The sequence below is a fragment of the Saccostrea echinata genome, unplaced genomic scaffold (genome assembly GCF_033153115.1).
Source record: "Saccostrea echinata isolate AGI-Se365-2 ecotype Australia unplaced genomic scaffold, CSIRO_AGI_Sech_v1 ptg000001l, whole genome shotgun sequence".
NCBI classification, from domain to species: Eukaryota; Metazoa; Mollusca; class Bivalvia; order Ostreida; family Ostreidae; genus Saccostrea; species Saccostrea echinata.
The window spans coordinates 16,416,192-16,437,132 of NW_026889750.1; the positions used below are offsets into that span (position 1 = coordinate 16,416,192).

The 20,941-nt window shown below is 33.3% G+C and overlaps 1 protein-coding gene across 3 annotated transcripts; it reads right to left on the reverse strand.

Annotated features, from left to right (window-relative positions):
- Positions 1–413: 413 nt before the first annotated feature.
- Positions 414–20,938, reverse strand: LOC133185828 (xanthine dehydrogenase/oxidase-like). Of its 3 annotated transcripts, none has more exons than XM_061321119.1 (35): positions 20,873–20,938; positions 18,646–18,766; positions 17,905–17,968; positions 17,584–17,680; positions 16,434–16,542; positions 16,124–16,250; positions 15,915–15,973; positions 15,735–15,782; positions 15,530–15,604; positions 15,174–15,312; positions 14,728–14,895; positions 14,354–14,433; positions 13,986–14,082; positions 13,284–13,378; positions 13,019–13,203; positions 12,520–12,658; positions 12,043–12,229; positions 11,759–11,937; positions 10,759–10,878; positions 10,391–10,612; positions 9,614–9,677; positions 9,430–9,499; positions 8,707–8,794; positions 8,510–8,596; positions 8,120–8,311; positions 7,815–7,960; positions 7,610–7,691; positions 7,318–7,413; positions 7,023–7,151; positions 6,812–6,886; positions 6,425–6,477; positions 3,536–3,620; positions 3,280–3,366; positions 1,759–1,926; positions 414–967 (listed from the first exon to the last, which is right to left on the reverse strand). In XM_061321119.1, exons 2-35 carry the CDS (start codon positions 18,679–18,681, stop codon positions 800–802), a joined length of 3,816 nt encoding a protein of 1,271 aa, XP_061177103.1. In that variant the 5' UTR covers positions 18,682–18,766; positions 20,873–20,938; the 3' UTR covers positions 414–799. The 3 variants fall into 3 exon arrangements, with proteins under 3 accessions (XP_061177103.1, XP_061177110.1, XP_061177118.1); XM_061321126.1 differs by having other exon boundaries at positions 18,646–18,755; positions 20,873–20,937; XM_061321134.1 differs by lacking the exon at positions 20,873–20,938 and having other exon boundaries at positions 13,019–13,197; positions 18,646–18,780.
- Between the last annotated feature and the right edge of the window lie 3 nt (positions 20,939–20,941).

Genomic DNA, 20,941 nt, shown 5'->3' on the forward strand with positions numbered 1-20,941 from the left:
TGTCAAAATGCATTTTACATATTTTTCTCAAAAATACTATCTTATGTCTTTTAAATATAAGGACAATATCCTTTTTATCCAAATCTAGGAATCATCTATTATTGCCGAACTGCTTGCCAAGATGGTCGAGCAGTCTAGAGTCTAGAGTGCTGCTCCTGCAGTACTAACAGACGGGACTTGAATACATCTGAAACTTCCCCAAGAATTTCTGAACCGCCTGACAACACCGATTAACGATGTCAACTTTGCCCTAACTCAAATGGTGGTCCCATCCATTGTTTTTTTTTTCTAGACCCCAGTCATCTTAAGTAATATGATATCACAGATGTCTTGGATGCTTTGAAAAATTAAGCAATGTTTTATGAAATAAGGAATCAAGAGAAATGTATATTACTTTCAAGAAAAACAATCCACTGTATAAAATGTTTAATATTTAAAAAAAATATTTAAATACACATGAACTATACAAGTTAATTTGAAAATCATTCTTTTCACTCCTGTTTCATAAAAACTGTATGTATAAATTTCAGCTAAATAGAAACAAAATTATGCATTTATAGATATCCAGCATTGAGCAAGTACCACACTAGACTATACATGTTCAAGTATTTTATTCCCCTGACAGAAAATAAGAAAACTTTCACTTCAGGCTTTAGTACTTTACTTAATCAAGGACACTTTTTTTTTGGCAAAATTTGAGTACTTTTAACTATTTTCAATTTAGGACACTGTTACTGCAGACTTTGATTACTTTAACTTAATCAAGAACAATGTCACTGCAGACTTTGAGTACTTTAACTTAATCGAGAACACTGTCATTGCAGACTTTGAGTACTTTTGTCGATGTTGCTGGACAATCCAATCGGACATATTCAGTCAGCCCTTTGTCTTTCCTGGAAGCTAAAACAGCTGACCTGATAGCTTTGTGGACTGTTATGGCCAACAACAGTGGGGGTTCTCCTATCCCCTGTAAAACAAAGACAATATGTGACATATCATTCCATAGAAACTTTATAATGTATTATCACTTTCCATATTTACTTTTCTTCAAATTTATATTAATTCCATTCTGAGATGTCTTGTTTCTCTGATATTTGTTGGTGAATACCTAAAGAACTGACAAGACACATGGACCAAAGCCTTCCCTTTGTACCAAAGGGGCAATATAAAAACATTTATTTACTATGTCAAATGATTGAGATATTTTCTTAATTCTTCTTTAGGGTATTACTGTGATTTACTATAAAAGTTTTAATTGTGTGATTGCCTAATAAAATACAGATAGTTGACTACATATTCAGTAAAGATTTTACCTTAGAAGGGTAGACAGCTTGTTTATACCTTAGATGGTTAGACAGCTTGTTTATACCTTAGAGTAGATAGCTTGTCTATATCTTAGAGGAGTAGACAGCTTGTTTTTACCTTAGAGGAGTAAACTGCTTGTTTTTACCTTAGAGAAGTAGACAGCTTGTTTTTAACAAAGAGGAGTAGATAGCTTATCTATACTTTAGAGAAGTAGACAGCTTGTTTATACCTTAGATGATTAGACAGCTTGTCTATACCTTAGAGGAGTAGACATCTTGTTTATACCTTAGAGGAGTAAACTGCTTGTTTTTACCTTAGAGAAGTAGACAGCTTGTCTATACCTTAGAGGAGTAGACAGCTTGTTTTTAACACAGATGAGTACACAGCTTGTCTATACATTAGAGGAGTAGACAGTTTGTTTTTTCCTTAGAGGAGTAGACAGCTTGTTTTTACCTTGGAGGAGTAGACAGTTTGTTCCTTGGGGCAGTCGCTGAGAAGAGTCACGTTAAACTCATTTGGTAAACTTCCAACATATGGAAGATTATAGTTATTTGGACCTGTACATTCAATTTCTCCACTGCTATTCAATTTCCATTCCTCTGAAGCCACCATACCATATCCCTACAATAAGATACATCACAATCATTCAAGTAGTGTGCAATCAAAGCATGCAAAATACATTTAACATAATTATACTTAATACATGAAATTAAAAGGATTTACAAGCGTAGTTTACATATTTTAGGGTTTGGTAATCACTTAAGAAGTAAGAGCATTTCCACACTCTCAAATACATAAACTAATTTAATGTCATATACATGTATTTTCAACTTTATAATGACCATCATGTGGGATTGTTTTATCAGTAAGAAGCTTTAACATGAAGAAGAAATTCATGTTTTCCTTGCAATGACCTGACTCTGTCCAAATGAGCTTAGAGCATGGCTGTGACAGACCCAAAAAGCATTACTTATGTTTGTTTTGACACTACCCCTAGGGAATCTGTGGACATGCAGGGACCACAAAATTCAAAATAGTCATGCTTCTTTACCCATAGATGTTAAAGCGAGCAAAATGAATAGTGCGAAGTGCTGAGTGAACTCTAAAGACTAAATATAAGAATATAGGAAATCCAAACTAAAATCTGCACATTTTTGTGCAAAACCAAAGGGTCTTGAGAAATCTGAGCAAAATCTGGTTCAAAAAATTAAGGATGATGTCGATAACAAACAAAATTGCATAGCATTATTAAAGTCATCTAAGTGATAGTAATAACACTGAAAAACAGGGCAACACTGAGCGGAGCATCCCCTTGTACGCAAGCACATTGATCTTGATGTAAATTATTACTTAAGTTATGCAAACACTCACTCACCCACATACACACAAGCGCGTTACTATATCCCTTCCAACTTCAAAAGTGTGGAACAAACAAAAACAAAGTGTAGACAAAATCTTGAGCTTAAGAAGTAACGTACAGTGTAATTTTTTATTGCAAAGATGGAAATGTAGAGTAACTTTTGTAATATGGACCAACATAAAAATTTACATGGTAAAAATCTATAAAATATTACTTTTATGAACAGTAGTAATAACTGAATTATGTTTATTTCATATTTGTTTAGATGTTTTTCCAAATGTTTATTTTGTCTGTGGAAAGAAAGCAGGATAAGAACCTCTAAAAAATGCAATCAAATGTATATTTATATGTCATTATGGATAAAGAATCACCATACTTCATAAAAATTGCAAGTCTTCTATTTTATAACTGTGATGCTATACATTTCTAGTACCTCTTTAAGCATGGAGCCATGCTTTACCAAAGAAGCTAATGTTAAAATTTAATATGTTAAAACATAACATTTTTTGGCTTATAAACAACAAAAGTTTTTATGTCGTTACTTGTAGTGAAAAAAAGGCAGAAGGCAGGCTTGTGTTGCACCCTGCCACAGAGGATATAAATAACACACTAACTTGAAGAAAGGCTCCTTCTATCTGTCCGACATCAATTCCTGGATTTAAACTTTTACCAACATCCATCACAATGTCTGTACTTAGAACCTAAAATAAACCATAAAGACATCCTGCTTTTTAACATATATAAACTACCTGTATCTAAGTGAAATTCTAATCATCAAATTTATCAGTTTCCTTGAAATGATACAATCCACTTTCTACAGGTGATGTTCTGAGTGTTAGTAGATATATATCTACAGAGATTATACAAGACCTGGTGTTCTCCTGAGAGAGTGTCTATCTCTACCATAGAACAGGCTGCACCAAAAGTGTAGTACAATGTTCCACCATCACCAGGACTGTACAGAAAGAAGTGTTCATTCATTTATTATGTTTGTCTTCTTTTTGTTACATGCATCTATTTTTCATGTTATAGCCATGCATTATTGAACATAACACTGGCTGTAAAAGGGTGTCACATTTCTAAACAAAAGGAAAAATTACAAGAGGCCCAGGGGCCACATCGCTCACCTGAACACTGTGGCTAGGAAAAGAGGAAAAATCTGTTTAGTATTGAAAAGCTTAAATGCATAAGTGGTCCAAGCCTACCCCTAAAAGGGAGTGGGGGGGGGGGGGTATGATTTGAACAAAATTAAATCTATACACTAACTAAGGATGCTTACATGATTTTTTGACTAACTGTCACTTTTTTCTCTACAAGTCTGAACTTTCATTGTGGCCCCACCCTACCCCTGGGGGTCATGATTTGAACAAATTTGAATTTACACCACCTGAGGATGCTTCCATTTAAATATGACCAATCATAGCTTTGCTGTTCTTGAGAAGAAGATTTTTGAAGATTTTTCCTATATATTCCTATGTTAATTAAAACTTTATAATCTTCCATTGTGGCCCCACCCTACCCCTGGGGGTCTTGATTTGAACAAACTTGAATCTACACAGGGATATGGGGTAATCGTAATCGAGTAATCGTAATCGATTGTAATGATTACTTTTTTTCAAGTAATCGACAGTAATCTGTAATCGAAGAGATTTTCGATTACTTGTAATCGTAATTTAATCGATTACAGCTAAAATTTTCAATGTAATTATAATTACTTTTTCGATTACTTTCGATTATTTAATACATAAATGGATGTTATTTTGGAGAATTATTTCCAATCAGTCCAAATAAATATCAAATTTAAACCACCTAGTGTAATGTTTGGATTTCCTAACTTTTATTATCAGAAGTTTAATAATGTTCTCAATAAAATTTGCATTATAGACCTTCTGGTCTAGTATTAAATAATTCAGAAGTGTATTTCAACCATTTATTAATAAAATATACAGATTTTTTGTGTGCATTTTACATTTGACCCACTGTTCTCTTGCTGCATGTCCTTTTTCATATTTCAGATATTGAAAAACTTTGTCTTGTAATAGAAAATAATAAATAGCAAAAACAAATTTAAGTGCTGTATTAAATATAAATAATTTGGTAAATAAACTACATTGTACTCAGAAAAAAAAGAAGATGGAAATACTTATTCAATTTCATATCTGAAAATGTTTAAACAACTTCAAACTTGTGTTTTAGTAACTTTGAAAATTTGCAAAATCCTTCTCATGTTTTCATTTAAAATTGTAAGGTTGCTTTTATATCAGTGAGAGGTTATGTCTGTAAGAGAGGGAGTAAGTGTCACTGTGTTTGCTTATCTTGGCTAATTAATTGACTGAGACATCCCTGATTTGCAGATAATAAGGTGTCAACTGTGAACTACCTAGTGTTTAACTTTATAATTGATAGTTCCATTGAAGACAAACAATATTATTAAAACAATTAATAGCTCTCAAAACACTTATTTCAATACAGAATGAAATCGTGCTTTTAGTTTAATTACTTAAAGACACATTTAATTTACATGTTTATTACTAAAAGTTCTAATTTACTTCTTCTTTTTTTTTTTTTTTTGAAAAAGACACATACAGGAATGTTTAATGTGTACTGTCAACATATGGACAGCCCAAATACTTCTAATGAAGTAATTCACAATAAAATATTAAAATAATTTTTGCAACAAGTCAATAAATATGGAGGTTCAGATCCAAGGTTGAAAGGAATAATTAATTCCTTGGCATATTTTATTGTAGGAATCATGTCTCCACTTTCCATGGTAGAGAATCCTTCATTTAGACATTTAGTGAAAATGTTAGCCAGAATAAAACCTTAAAAGAATCTGCACTGAAACTGCAGGAACACATTCAAACTTCAGTGAATATCATCAACATTTACCATTTAAATATTGCTTTGATATTTGAAGGGATAAAAACTTGAAAGTAATCGATTATTAATCGATTACATCTTCCAAAGTAATCGATTACAATCGATTACAGGACAAAAATGAGTGTAATCGATTAATAATCGATTACACACAATTCCTCTAAGTAATCGATTATTAATCGATTACATTTTTCAGTAATCGTGCCCATCCCTGAATCTACACCACCTGATGATGCTTCCATTTAAATATTACCAATCATTGCTTTGCTGTTCTTGAGAAGAAGATTTTTCCTATATATTCCTCCCTAAAACTTTGATCCTCCATTGTGGCCCCACCCTACCCCCGGGGGTCATGATTTGAACAAACTTAAATCTACACCACCTGAGGATGCTTCCATATAAATATGACCAATCATAGCTTTGCTGTTCTTGAGAAGATGATTTTTGAAGATTTTTCCTATATATCCCTATGTAAAACTTTGATCGTCCATTGTGGCCCCACCCTACCCCCCGGGGGTCATAATTTGAACAAATTTGAGTCTATACTAGCTGACAATAATTCCACATGAGTTTCATCTTTCCTGGCTCATTGGTTCTTGAGAAGAAGATTTTTCAATAATGCCATTTATTTTTTGCTATTTCGTAATTATCTCCCCTTGGAGGGGGGCGTTGCCCTTCATTTAAACTAACTTGAATCCCCTTTACCCAAGGATACTTTGTGCCAAGTTTGATTGAAATTGGCCCAGTAGTTCTGGAGAAGAAGATGAAAATGTGAAAAGTTTGCGACAACGCCAATGACAACGACGACAGACAACGGACAAATTTCAATCAGAAAAGCTCACTTGAGCCTTCGGCTCAGGTGAGCTAAAAATGATTTACCTTCCATGACCCATTACTGATAAGCTAATCCTGTTGACATAGGCATCCATCACCTGAAAGGTGGTTCAAAAACAAATTTTACACATGAATTTGATTTTGCAGATGAAATTTACCTAACTGCATTGTTATGCATACAGTGCCTAATGGCATTAAAAAATCCATTTGCTAATATAGTTGATATTCAATACTGTATTTATATTTTTCTAAATACAATTCATTTATTTTATTCACATATACATTTATTTACAAATGTGGTACATCATTTTTTTTAAGAGATTAGTAAAATAAATTTGGATATACTCTCTGCTTCTCTTTAAAATGTCTAGATTCATGAATTACTTTTACTTCAAATTAAATATATACAATATTCAGAATTTGTCAACATACTATTACTTCCCAAGTTGCATCTGGTTTCTTTTCCTTTAATGGTTGGAGTCTGTCCAGTAATTCCTTACAAGCATTCTATCATGAAAAGCAAAACAATGCTAAATACATATCAACTTATCATCATATTTTGTCCCTAAAAGATCTCAAGAAATTCAATATGAAAAACAAATGTGCATAATTTGTCATCAAAGGATTTCTGAGCCCTCCTTACCAACACTGCAGCCCCCATTATATCTGTGGTAAAGCTTCCCATGGTGGAGTTAGCATTGGCAACAGTCTGTGTCGAGTTCTCAGCTGTGTAGATTCTACTCAAAGGTATACCAAGAGCTCTGGAGGCAATCTACAGTGAGGTCAAATCTAAGATTTTAGTTTCAAAAGCATTCCATACCTTTTTTTTAACCTAACTACAAAATCGTTACTAGAGAATTCTGTTGATTTACATGTTTAATACTAAATGCTTGTCATAAAATGGAATTCTGTGATATTATAAATGAAGAAACAAGCACCTGCAGAAGTTTCATGTTCAGACCTTGTCCCATCTCACACCCTCCGTGTGATAAACTTACAGAACCATCCAAGTATACATGTATTAAAGCGCTGCCCTGTAAATAAAAGTTAAAGTTTTTCATTAAAAAATTATTTAACTCTCAGTCTGGTCCCCACTATAATTCATTCCATTAGACATACTATCATCAATATCCTTCAACCAACATTTTGGAGAATAAAACCTTCATTTTCTGCATTAGAACTTTGAACTATTTTTAAAATTTGTGGCACACACTAATATTGAACAGTAACCTGGTTAAGAAAAGGAAGATCAAAACCAATCTTAAACCTGACTGCCATCATTGCTAGGCCCCTCTTTCTGTGTTTACATTTTCTGAAAGTGTTGGAAAAAAACAAGCTAGAAAAAATAATTCTTTCCTTTTATAGTTCATGTATTTTTTCAAGCAAGCAAACATTCTGTTGAAAATTGCCATAAATGAATGTACATCTCTCTTACGCATTAAATGCAGCGACTTCTGCTTCTTTTTTGGCGTACTGGGCCTGCTCCTGGCATTGGTGCCATGCCTTCAGCATGGTTGTGTCCTCAACTGGGAGTTTGGTGAATGGTACAAATCCAGTCTTTGCAAAATTAACTTCCTGAACCTAATTAAAAAATACATGAACATGTATATGATTCTTATTGCTAATCTCTCAAAAAATTAGTTTGCCTTACATTGATTTACTTTTCAATTGATGAGAGAAAAAAGTGATGTGGTGCAGTCTTGGTCCTATACACATTAATTAGAAACTTAAGTTAATTACCTGTTTAGCAGGCATGTTCAAGGCATGTGCAATGTGATCAATTATTGTTTCCATTGCAACATATGCTTGTGGAACACCGAATCCACGACATGAAGTGTTGGATATTGTGTTTGTTCTACACAGTTGACCCTCAATTTGGACATTTGGTATGGAGTAACACCCCTCTAGGTGGTCCACTGTACATTTCAAAACCTATTATAATTATGGATACATGTACAGGTACAATGTAAAGATACATGTACAATTTGTATGTGATTATGTTTCAAATGTGACAGAAATAATATCATAAAAAAGCAATCAGAAAATCTTTCCTTTAAATATAGCCTTGGATAACAATAAATCATTACTTTAACATTAAAGAATTTAGGTACAAGTCAAAACTTGTCTAACCTCTAGGGATAAATCTTGAGCACATCCGGCATCCGAGTAAACTTTAACATGCAGACTTTCTATTTTACCACCTTTACAAAATCCCACCTACATTTAAATGAACAAAAGCAAAATGCCAATAAGAGAGAAAATGGTACACAAATCTGTAACAAAGCCTATAACACTGAGGTTGTCAATAAATACATAAGGCAGCAGACCTTGTACTTGAACAAATAGGGATGACGTTTTCCTGTAATGGTCAGATCCTCTTTCCTGGTCAGTATACCTCGAACAGGGCAACCATTCCTAAAAAGATATATACAATGAATTATATGTATATAAAAATGAACATGCATATTATTAACAATTTATGAATAAGACACCCTATTTAGATTTTAGATTTTGACAACGATTTAATTTCTAGGTGAACCAGATCTGGTTGTGAACAGTGATTAATTTTCCAGATGAACCAGCCGCTCTGGCATGAAATTGGCTTGCAATGATAGTTTCAGATTATGCCAAGTTTAAGAACAGTAGGAATGGTACATTTATATACAGTACATATACATGTATGTTGCATGAAGGAGATTTCTAAGGCCATCATTAAAAATATCTTTGTTTCCCCTAACCCGACCCTAGAATCTGAAGTTGGGTAGGTTGGTAGATAAATATTTTTTTTCTGACAGCAGCTTTGAAAATACATTCTGAATTTCTGATAAGAACGGGTTTTGATGAAATTGTATATTGATAAACATTAAAAAAAATATTTGAATAATCTTCTTAAAAAGACTTTTCAGTCGGCGGGAGTTAGTCGGGTCGGTCGCATTAGGGGAAACAAAGGTATTTTTTATTTTGGCCTAATAAAACATGTACATATTAAAAACAACATTGCTTCAATTAAAATACAAGTGGAAAGGCCATGAGAACAGAACTGAACCTACCTCTGTGCAGCTAGGGCTACTAGAGCACAGATCTTCACTGGTTGAGTTTCCTTACCTCCAAATCCACCACCTGATAAGGACAATATGGGTTATCAATGGTGTGCAACTATTTCATTTATGTGGAAATACATTGGACTTTTACTATCGAAAATCTATTACATGTATGTGATAGGAATTTACTCACCAGTTCTTTTGTGACGAACAATTACTCTGTTGATTGGTATTCCCAAAGTTGCAGCTATGGACTTCTACAAGAATAAAATCTAGTAGTTGGTTTGGATAAACTGTAAAAACAAGACTAGATATATGTGAGCACTGAGCTGACAAAATGATACCCTCTGCCCACACATAAGTATACTGGCAAAGTCAAAGTTTTGCTATGGTAAAGCTCAAATATCTGTCCAATCAGAACATAAAACAGAAGGTGCACAATGGCACTATGTTATAAAGATTCTGTAAAAGTCTCATTAAATTTTACTCAGTGGTATAGAAGGAGTTGCACATAAGAGATGAGTACCCCCCTCTATGATATAGAAAGAATGGCAGTGTCCACGTTTTGCTATGGGAAACCCCAATTATCTTTATGATCGAAAAATAAAATAGCAGGTCACAATGGCATTTTGTAATAAAGACTCGGAAAGTCTCATTAAATTTCATTCAGTGGTTTGAGAGGAGTTGCGGATAAGAGATGGGCTCCTAAGTGATAAAGACTTACAGAAGACGGAAAGAGAGTCCCTGCTTTTCAAGCGGGGTCTGGTATGAATAAAAAGTTCCACATTAAGTTTAAAGTTTAAACGTGAAGCAAAAATTGTCAAATGTTTTTTCATCTATTATTTACTTAAAGATGCCCCTTAGAAAATATCTTTGAAAAGGCATTAAATTTAAATTTTAACTCTTGATTTTGATTGCCTATTATAAAGAACAAGTATGTGTATACGACGATATAAACACACATACACACCTGAATAAAGGCAGGAGACTGGTGAGTAACAAACATTTCCAGCTCATGTTGTTCCCTTTTGGGAACCCCAATGGCTCCAATGGTTTCCATATAAAATTGTTCTTGAGCTCCAGTGCATACAGAACCCTCTAGGAGCTGATCCGAGTCTGTAAAGCCCTTAGAAACATCTCCACGACATCTTGAAATTGTTGCATCAAAGAATGAATCAGAACTAATAGCATCCTGAAAAAGCAGGAAAAGGTGGATAATTCATAATCAAATTTTTAAAATTTAATTACTAAGGCTGAATGAAAATCTTGCTCATTTTTATAGCACTTACATCTTAGAGATGGTGTTAAGGTCTCAAGAAATAATACAAATATTAATACCTCTATACTTAAAATGGGTCTCATCTCCTGATACTTAATCCTGACTTTTTGTGCTCCGTGCTCTGCCTGTTCTCTAGACTTGGCAATCACAGCACCAACTGGCTGTCCCCAGTAAACTACCTGTGTAAAACAAACAGCGGTGGATACATATAGTTGAGATAATATTACCAAATCATACTTGTACTTTTTCAAAACAAGACGTGTTTGTGAAACACAGATGCACCCATAATGCTGCTCATGGCCAACCATAATGTTTTTTTTTTTCAAAAATAGGGTAAATATCAAGGTCAAGATTATGAGGTCAAAAATATTGGTACCTAAAGAGAGATCTTGTCACAAGGAATACACATGTGAAATTTAAAAGCCCTACACCAACCGTTCACAAGCTATGACTAAGGTTATAAAGTTTTTCAAAAGTAGGTCAAACTCAAAGGTCAATGTCATGAAGTCAAAATTTTAAAACCAAAAAAAAATTCTTGTCACAAGGAATACACATGCAAAATAAAGCCCTAGCAAGGAATAAACATGCCAAATAAAGCCCTAGCACCAACCATTAGAAAGTTAAAGCCAAGATTAAAGCGATTCAAAAGTAGGTCAATCTCAAAGGTCAAGGTCATCAGATCAAAACTGTAAGTACATGTACTTGTCACAAGGAATAAAAATGAAAAAAATGAAAGCCCTAGCACCAATTTTTCTAAAGTTATGGCCAAGGTTAAAGTTTTTGTGGACAAACAGACAGACCACAAAATATATGCCTCTGAATCTCCAGTTATGGGGGCATTAAAATTAAACACTTCGGGTAGTAGGAAAAATACCTGCATTAATTTTTTTTTTTTTTTTTGTTTTTAACAAAGTTTCTTCAGTTTCAAATCTGTGACTATTTATATACATGTATATATTTATCTACTGGTATGTCATGACTTTGTTCTGCAGTGAAAAAACAATGTTTCCAGTGATGGAAAATGAAATTTTTCTGTATATTTCTAAAATATATCAAAACCTCTTTGGATGCAAATAATTCCTCATCGCAGACTATCGTTCCCCACATGTTGCTGCCCGGGACAGATGTATGGTCAATACAATCCACCACCCCTGGAGAATCCCTGGCACCAGACCAGTCTACACTAACAAGCTCTGCCCGTGCCATATTGCTCAAGACCAAACAAAGATAGAGTTCATCTACAAGTAACAGTTAGACATTAAAGCATCAAATAAAAAATACAAACAAATTACAGAATCAGAAGTTGATAAAAATGTTAAAGCTTAACAGTTTGGGAAACCTACTCTGGAATGCTGGCATGTCATCAATGAACATGGCCTGTCCTGATACTAGATCCTCAGCAGTAGTTTGGGGGATTGGCCTCCACACAGGATCAGACTGTGACTGTTCAGCTGGGGCATTATCAAAGACAATTTTAGACCTACACGGCTCTGGTTGTGTCTGGATGGGGAGCCTCTTTTCTTTAATTTGCTGTAAGTATTCAAAGTCTCTCTAAGATTCCCCCTTTGCCCCTCTCACTTATATAAAATTTTGTTTTAACACTATTGACTTACTGAAAGAAAAATAATTTGTAATTAAAATGAACACAATGTATACCTTGCAGGGCAAAATTTGACAGAAATGGCCTTTTAAAAAGGAATAGTCATTTCTCCCAGTTAGAATTATCTCTCTTATAAGAGGGGCAATAAACCTTAAATGTATTTCCCATAATTTTGAGTCATTTTGTCATCATTATGCTTGAGACACACTGTAATACTTACTGCATCAACAGAAGTTTGAACTTTCTTGATGAAGCCAAGAGAAAGAAGCAGTAATTCTTCCTTCACATCTACTTCTTCCTCAGAAAATCCTTTTCTTAGCAGACACTTTAGTTTTGCAAATGAAAGACTTTTCCATGTCCTAACCAGGGAAAACCAATTATTTAAAATTCAATTATGTAAAATAACTAATTTCAATGTACATACATTCCTATTAAAAAAGCAAAGTTATTTGGGGGGGGGGGGGGGGGGGGGGGGGGGGCGCATGAGTACAAGGCCACGTAATGCATGACTGAGTGTCCCCGTATGAGTAATGGTAGATATATCCAAGAGATGAACAGAACAGGATATCATGTATATCATAAATTATTTAAGCTACAATAACAATCCAAACTGATAGCATTCAGCATTGAATACACACTACTCTGACTAGTATTATACAATGATTCTTTTTCCATTCAAATGCTAGAAGAAGAAAAACAAACATCTCCTCAAAATTTACCTCTCAGCATCAAACACATCATCAGAAAGGACTACTTTTACAAGATGTTGAGTAAATCTTCCAAAACAAGCAGTGAAATGCCTCACAATCCCCTCCTGGGTGATATCTAACACAACAGCACAACTGACACCAATACCATTATAACCTCGTCTCTTTGGTTGTTTGTAGAACATGACACTCTGGAACTAAAACATAATTCTGGTAATTTAAAGAGGACCCAATACTGACAATCTTACAAACATAGATAGATGTGTTTTAGTCATACCTCACTTTGGAAGGGTATGTGGATATTCAATATAAGCTCCTTTGCTCTTTGTTCATCTGACAAATACTCTTCTACTGTCATTTTGTGTATTGTTCCTAGATTAATGACAAATGAAACACATACTAGTACAATAATCTATAAAAGTTTGTCTGGCCAATTTTAACTTCTGAAACTTGTGGCCTTGACCTTGTTTAAATGACCTCGGGTTAACATTAGACACACCGTGTTTGTCTCAAGTGTAAGCATCTAATGTTGCTTCATTCCAAGATTTGGCTAGAAAAATAAAACTTTTGAATCCTGTGACCTTGACCAAATGTACATGACCTCTGAATATGGGTGAAACATTTCATGGTCACAAGCTACCTTTATATTAAGCATAAGCTTCGAATGTTTCTTGTTTCAAAGTTTCATCTAGACAAGAATTTTTCTCTTCTTACTTTTGTCTCAAAAGTTACAGTGTATGTACTATGAACCATTAAAAGTAAAACAAACTCTTTTTAATCTGCCAACAAATTAGTCTGAAAATACCAGTTGCACATATTGAAATGGTATGTATTATTTCCACAAAGTTTGGGGGAAAATATTTATTTAAATACATTTTAAAATGTCTCCATATGAATAAATGCCTAAAAAGCACAGACGAGCATGGTGATTCTAGTACATGTATATAACAGATTAAAATATGCAAAGTTGTTTTCTCACCAGTGATGTCCATTAAACTAACTGTGGCATCTAAGGCAACTAACAGTGGGATCATGTCTAGATTATTACCCCGGCAAGCTAAGTGACCACCAATAGTCTGCAACAAAAATGATTACATCCAAACATAAGATCTATAATTATGAAACAGATCTAGAAACAAAAAAATATTTAGATTGTGAGAAATACTGGAATATTTTGCATGCTTTTTAAGCAAATAAATGTTTTAATAACATTGTGTCTTATGACAAGTCTCAAAATCAATATCAACAGTTAATTTTCAATCCAATGACCATAATTTTATGATGTAAAATCATTGGATGCTTCATTAAAATCACTTATCAATAATGTTGCAAGTATTGTAAACTCACCGCAACATTACGTATTTGATCGGTGGCGAGCCATCGAATACAATCCAAGAAAGACTGCAATATTTGTAATCTGTTTGTCTCTATAAATGTGAATGATATCATACTGTCATTTAAACATTAAAATTTTTCAAAGTATATAAGATAAGGATTTCATCAATATGGGGATAAACTGATTTTAAAAACAAACCACTGTAAGATACATGTATTTTCAGAATCTGCTCCCTCCAAGCACTTTTACAATAGGAAAGTTGTTATTTACTCATTTTGAGTGTAATAGATAAGGGAGGATCAAATCTCTTAATAAATTTGTCACTAAATTGACCAACAAAGCAAATTTCCATTAGGAGTGTGGTAGATAAAAGTACAGATCATACCTTTAATGGTTTCTTTTGCCTTTGTGAAGAACTCCTCCATTGCACTGAATGTAACAGCAGCACCAACATCTATACCTGTAGCGCTGGTGGACATTTTCTGTAGATCACCAACTTGATGACAACTAATAAAGCAAGAGCCCCTTTCTTCACTTCCTTTTATTAATTTTCCTGTCAAATTTTGAAAAAAAATACTTCAAATACTTACAGTGATTATTTTAGCAGATGAATATTTAACATCTCGTATGTATGTAATATTTACATCAAATTTCCTCCTGGACGTTAATGAATAAAATTAACAGAAAGAATTTCAAAATAAATACATGTATGTTATTCAGCAGATTTTTTCATTGGAATTTTTTCACCCAATGGACCATAGTTATTTTTTTTAAATATTCTAGTAAACTGTATTTGTGATAATTAAGATAAAATTAAAGTACTGTGAATACCCAGAGCTGTGACACCAGCAACAAATCGTGCTGTAGGGTTCTCTGTCCAAGCAGTTTTGAGATGTTCCATACTGAATGGGACAATCCAAGTGGTCAATCCAAAACTTAGCAAAAGCTTGTTATCGGGAGGTTTCCATTTCTACAAACACAGTTCAACTGGAAATCAAAAATGTTGTCCATCTCAAGTTTTAAAATTGTACATTGTACATAGAAATATAAGTCTGATTCAAATATCTACTTCATGTATTACTTATTTTTTTTAAATCTATCTGTACTTTGCTTATTTCTTTGAAGAGATGCAAGTTTAATTTTCTTTCAGCAGACAGGAGGATCGGTAATTTACAAATCTTTCTTACCTTTAGTTCTGGAGGGAAAATAGCAGCCTGTGTAGAATCTATTGTCTTGTATTCAGAGACATTTTCATCACCTTCCTTTGATAAACATTATAAAAGTAAAGTTAGTAAAATACCTTTCAAAATGAAATTTGTACTACTAATATGTTTATTCAAAAATGTAATATTTTAAAATTAATTTCAAAGAGAGAAAACAAAAACATTTTACCAATTTCTTTGTCTCTAATTTGCAACAATTTTCTCCCAAAGGACAATCCTAGAAATACATAACAAATTGTTAAGTTTGAATTAATCTTGTATATGATACAAGTATAATTTAAAAAAATTAATAAAATAAAATTATTGTTATTTCAATTTTTTATCATTTTTATTCATCATCAATTCTTACAACAAAAGGTTTCATTGAATCCAAAATAGGACGATATCCAGTACATCTACACAAATTTCCTGCAAAAAGAGGTAGATAGTACAGGCCAATGAAACAGCCTTTTTATGAAATCTAAACGGCAAGTTGTAACATTTTACATATAAAAATATTTACTTATGCATGCCTATATAAAATTTAAAAACTGTGTAAGAATTCAATCATATTAAAACCTTCAATGGCTCTTTCCACATCATACTTGGTAGGTGTTGGATTATTCCGCAGTAAACAAGAAAGGGAGACAACCATTCCAGGAGTGCAGAACCCACATTGAATACCATGGCTTTTTACCAAACTTTCCTAAAATATATTGATATTTATCACACAATCTGTGGGCTAAATCAGAGATTCAAATTGGACTTTCAACACATTTTTTTTTCGAAGTCTATAAAAAATTAAATTATATTAGTGGTTCATGGTTTGGTTGTTTGTATAGTGGATGTTCGATAAATGTTTGAGAGTAAAATGACTGTATACATGTACCTGAACTGGGTGTAACCCATCATGTGGCGTACCTATACCTTCCACTGTGGTAACAGCACATCCATGTAAGTAGTACAGTGGAGTGATACAAGCATTCACAGTCATATGTCTGCAAGGCCAAAGTACACATGTTCATAAAGGCAAATGTACTACACATACATGAAGAACAGTGAAGTCAAACGATACATTCTCAGTCATGTATATGTGAGATCAATTAATGTACACACATTTATAATCATAAATGCAACACATATATTAACTATCACAAAATGAACTTGCAAAGATGAAAAAAATCAACAAATTAAAGAAAATTATAACAATATCTGAACCTCGTCCATCAAAAAGCTCCATGTGAAGGCATTGATTTCATGTTTGTTTGTTGTTTTTGCTTTGTCTCTACAAAGTGTCAACATTAGGTGTGAATCCATATCAAAATAATTGTATCTTACGCCACTCTAAATAAGAAAGCATAATCAATATGTATAGGCTCTACTGATTAACAGAGTATCATGCAATAAGCTCTACTGATTAACAGAGTATCATGCAATAAGCTCTACTGATTAACAGAGTATCATGCAGCAATTTTTCTAGGAATATTCTCAACAAAAGCTTCCTATATGTCAGAAGCTAAATTTTCCTGATCATTTTTTGTACATGTATTAGCGCCATGACCTTTGACCATGTGTCCCGGCCCAAGAGAATGACTGTGAATTAAGCTCTTCATCAGGAAAAGGCATGGTGAAGATATTCAAAACAAAGGTGAATCTTGATAAAAGGTCCATTGCTTATCATGGAAATGCATTGATTTTAGACATTTTGGTCCCATCCTAAGGCCCCCGAGAGAGGCAATGACCATGAAGATCAATATTTTGGACTTTTTAATATATGCTCATGAACCAACTCCATGCAGTTAAAAAGTTTAAAAAGGTAGCTGAAAATTTCATAAGTTAATTTACACTCAATCCACACAGAGATCTTGAGGTCACCATAATGTCTATGAAACTAAAAATGTCTAAGAAACTAAAAATGTTTAGGATCAATGACTCTTGTTTATGCTCTAGCTATTTCATGTTGAACAGTACATCAAGCAAAAATGAGGTGACACTGTACTGCTTTTAAGATGAAATTAAACATTTAGTAAATGATTTACCTTATTTTTTGCAAATGATGGTCAAAATTTGACAAAATAACCGAGCATGCTCCACACTCTCCCTGTCCACAGGCATTCTTACTTCCTGTTAGGTGCACTTGCACTCAGGTTAAGGAAGATAAGAACATCAAAAAAGGTAAAAGAAATGTGTTGTGAACATCAATTATTTGCTGGTTTGCATGACAAATTTAAAATACAATTAATTTGAAGGAATAATCAGTTAGAATTTTAGTTTCAAACTTTAGTTGACAACAAAAATTATTGAAAAATTATTGCAAAAAGTTAACAAAAGTACCGGTACTTGAAGAGGAAAAAGGATACATCTATTTCTGAGATAAAACAACAGTGTTGTTCCATATTCTAAATCATTACCATTCACCTCAATCTGCCAAAAAAAAAATTCTTAAGATGCATTTGTCCGTAATAAACAATACCTATTTGTATGGTTTTGTGTTTCATCTCAATAATTGATATAAAAAATATATATCTATCTCATAAACTTGTAAGTAATTAAAATGGAAAGATTCCCAATGATGCCATTAAAGACGTAATTTAATAGCTACCCAAATCATACTGTATAACCTGGATTGAGGCAGTTTATGCTTAATTTTATAAACCTCGAAGGTTCATCAGCAGTTTATAACAAAGCACAAACTGTTCCATAAATCCAGGTTATACAAGTATAATTTGGGAATCTATTAAATTTTATTCCTTATAATTTAATTTTCTATCATTAAGTGTTAAAAAAAGACTATTTTCCCTTCAAAAAATCCTTTAATTCTACAAATTTTAAATATACATAAAGTGGATTGATATGTTTTTGTTATAATTCATTGTGAAGTATGCAAAACAAGTTTATAATAAGATATAAACAATTTTTTGCTATCCAATCAAATGGAATGTCACAACCAGAATTAATTTATTTGGTCGTAATAAGCCTAGTGATTTTGGAGATGTAAAATATGTGTAAATTAATTAAACATATAACCAGCTATTAAATTTTTTATCTTTAGCTGGGTGGAGCTAGTTACAGTTGTAAAAAAAAAAAAATTAGCGTCTTACTTTCTTGCCATTAACAAAAAACATAAGTTTCTCCATGGTGCCTATATTTGTAATTAAAGTTGATTTCTTCCCTGAAAATCTATCTTCTGTCCAGTGTGCAAGCACTCAGTCTTGAAAGAAACTTGAAATAGACAAATAGATTTAATCTTAAAAAAATTAATAATTCTTATTATCAAATTATATCCATAAAAATAAGGCAGAGACATGTACATAATAACAAATATTAAATAATTTATATTTCTGAGTAGTGATAAAGACTGTTATTTAAAATCTGGGAATCCCAAAGTGAAAGTTTCTTTTTCCCCATAGCAAGACCAAAAGAAAAGAAAATATTTGTATGAAGTAGTGAGCTCTAGTAATTGGGGTATTGATATGTGTTTAAGCAAAACAAAAAGAAAGAAACAAATAAAGCAAGAGGCCCAAGGGCCTTAACGGTCACCTGAGTATAACACAACAATTTAGATGATCCATTGAGTATAAAATGAACTGAAAGGTGAAGCTTTGTTGCCCAAAAGCAAGAAAAATAGGGTGATCAGGATCAACAAAATAATTATTCTTGTATTCATTAACAGTTCATAAATTAGGTTCTAATCTGTTCCCATTTATCACTTTCACCATACAGTACATTAACAAACTATCAGTGCTTCTGTACTATTTTAATTCCTTGTTGAAATCTCTTACATTGGCCTCTCTTGGTCTTTCATGAACATTTAATAAGACAAGTTATTTTTGTCTCATTTTTATTCATCTATTACTTACAAGTCTACCTGTTTTGTATTTTACAATAAAAATTCTTGCAAAATTTTCTTATTCTAATAACCTTTCAAGTACATTATTTACAGTGATTAATTATCAAAAGTAAATGGCAAAGGGGAATAACTCCTCTCAGTAGAATACAAATTAATAGAGCCCTGGCCAGGACCAGAACACTTGACCAAATGGTCCAGATGTTCAAAATTCTGGTAAAAATACCCTTCCTTATTAAAACTTTTACTCTTTTTGCCTCTGATATACCCAGGTGCAGAGAAGATTTTTAAAGAAAGAATGCATTTTTACTATAGATTCACTACATTATCAATAGAGCCCCCCCCCCCCCTCCCCACCGAGAAACACCAGAGCCACTCACCCTGGGACCAGAGGTTTGCTCATCATAAGTAATCACTTTGCTTATATGCTTAACACTAAGGAGCTGACAGGATTATTTGATAGAATTAATGCATTTTCACTATATTATCAAGAGCCCCACCCTTACACCAACACATCTGACCCAGGGGTCATGCAATTTGCAACTCTGGAAGAAGCACTCTTGCTCATCATAATTATATACTTAGCTTCTTTGCTTTTTAACCAGAAGCAGAAAAGAATATTTTCAAAGAAATTTTGCTTTATCACTATATAATCAATAGAGCCCCTCCCCCCCCCTTTTCACCAGAACCCTTGACCCTGGGGCCATGAAATTCACAATTTTAGAAGAGGCATCCTTGCATATCATAACAATGTACTTAGTTTGCTTAAATAATACCCAGGAGTAGAGAAGAAGATATTCAAAGAAATAATGCACTTTCACTATATGATCTATATAGCCCCGCCCTAGGGCCAGAACCCCTGACCCTGGGGCCATGAATTTCACAATTTTGGTAGAGTCACCCTTACCCAGGAGTAGAGAAGAGGATTTTCAAAGAAATAATGCACTTTCACTATAAAATCTATATAGCCCCGCCCTAGCACCAGAACCCCTGACCCTGGGGCCATGAATTTCACAATTTTGGTAGAGGGCTCAATGCTTATTACAATCATGCCAACAGTTTGGCTGCTTGATGTCCAGGAGTAAAGAAGATTTTTAAAGATTGCATTAATTTTTGCTGGTTTTAGCCCCACCCCTCAGGCCCCAGGGGGGCAGGGACCATGAAATTCACAAATTTTGTTCCCCTTCACACATAGATGCCATATGCTAAAATTGGCTGAAATTGGTGCAGCGGTTTCAGAGAAGAAGCTGAAAATGTTCAAATGTTAACATACGACGCACGACGACGGACGAAAACAGATAGCAATAGGTCACCTGAGTGACTCAGGTGACCTAATAAATGAATATAAATAAAATGAAAGTAAATGTATCTCAATTTCTTCAAATGCACTAAAGCATTACAGATTGAACGTGTAATATTGCTGTGATTCCCTGAAATCTGGATAAAAAAGTTATTTTGAAGTATATGTTTAAAGTATATACTGTAAATTATATCAAATTATATCAGTTTTTCTACAAAGTAATCATTTCGCAGAGCCTTGAAGTCGGGTG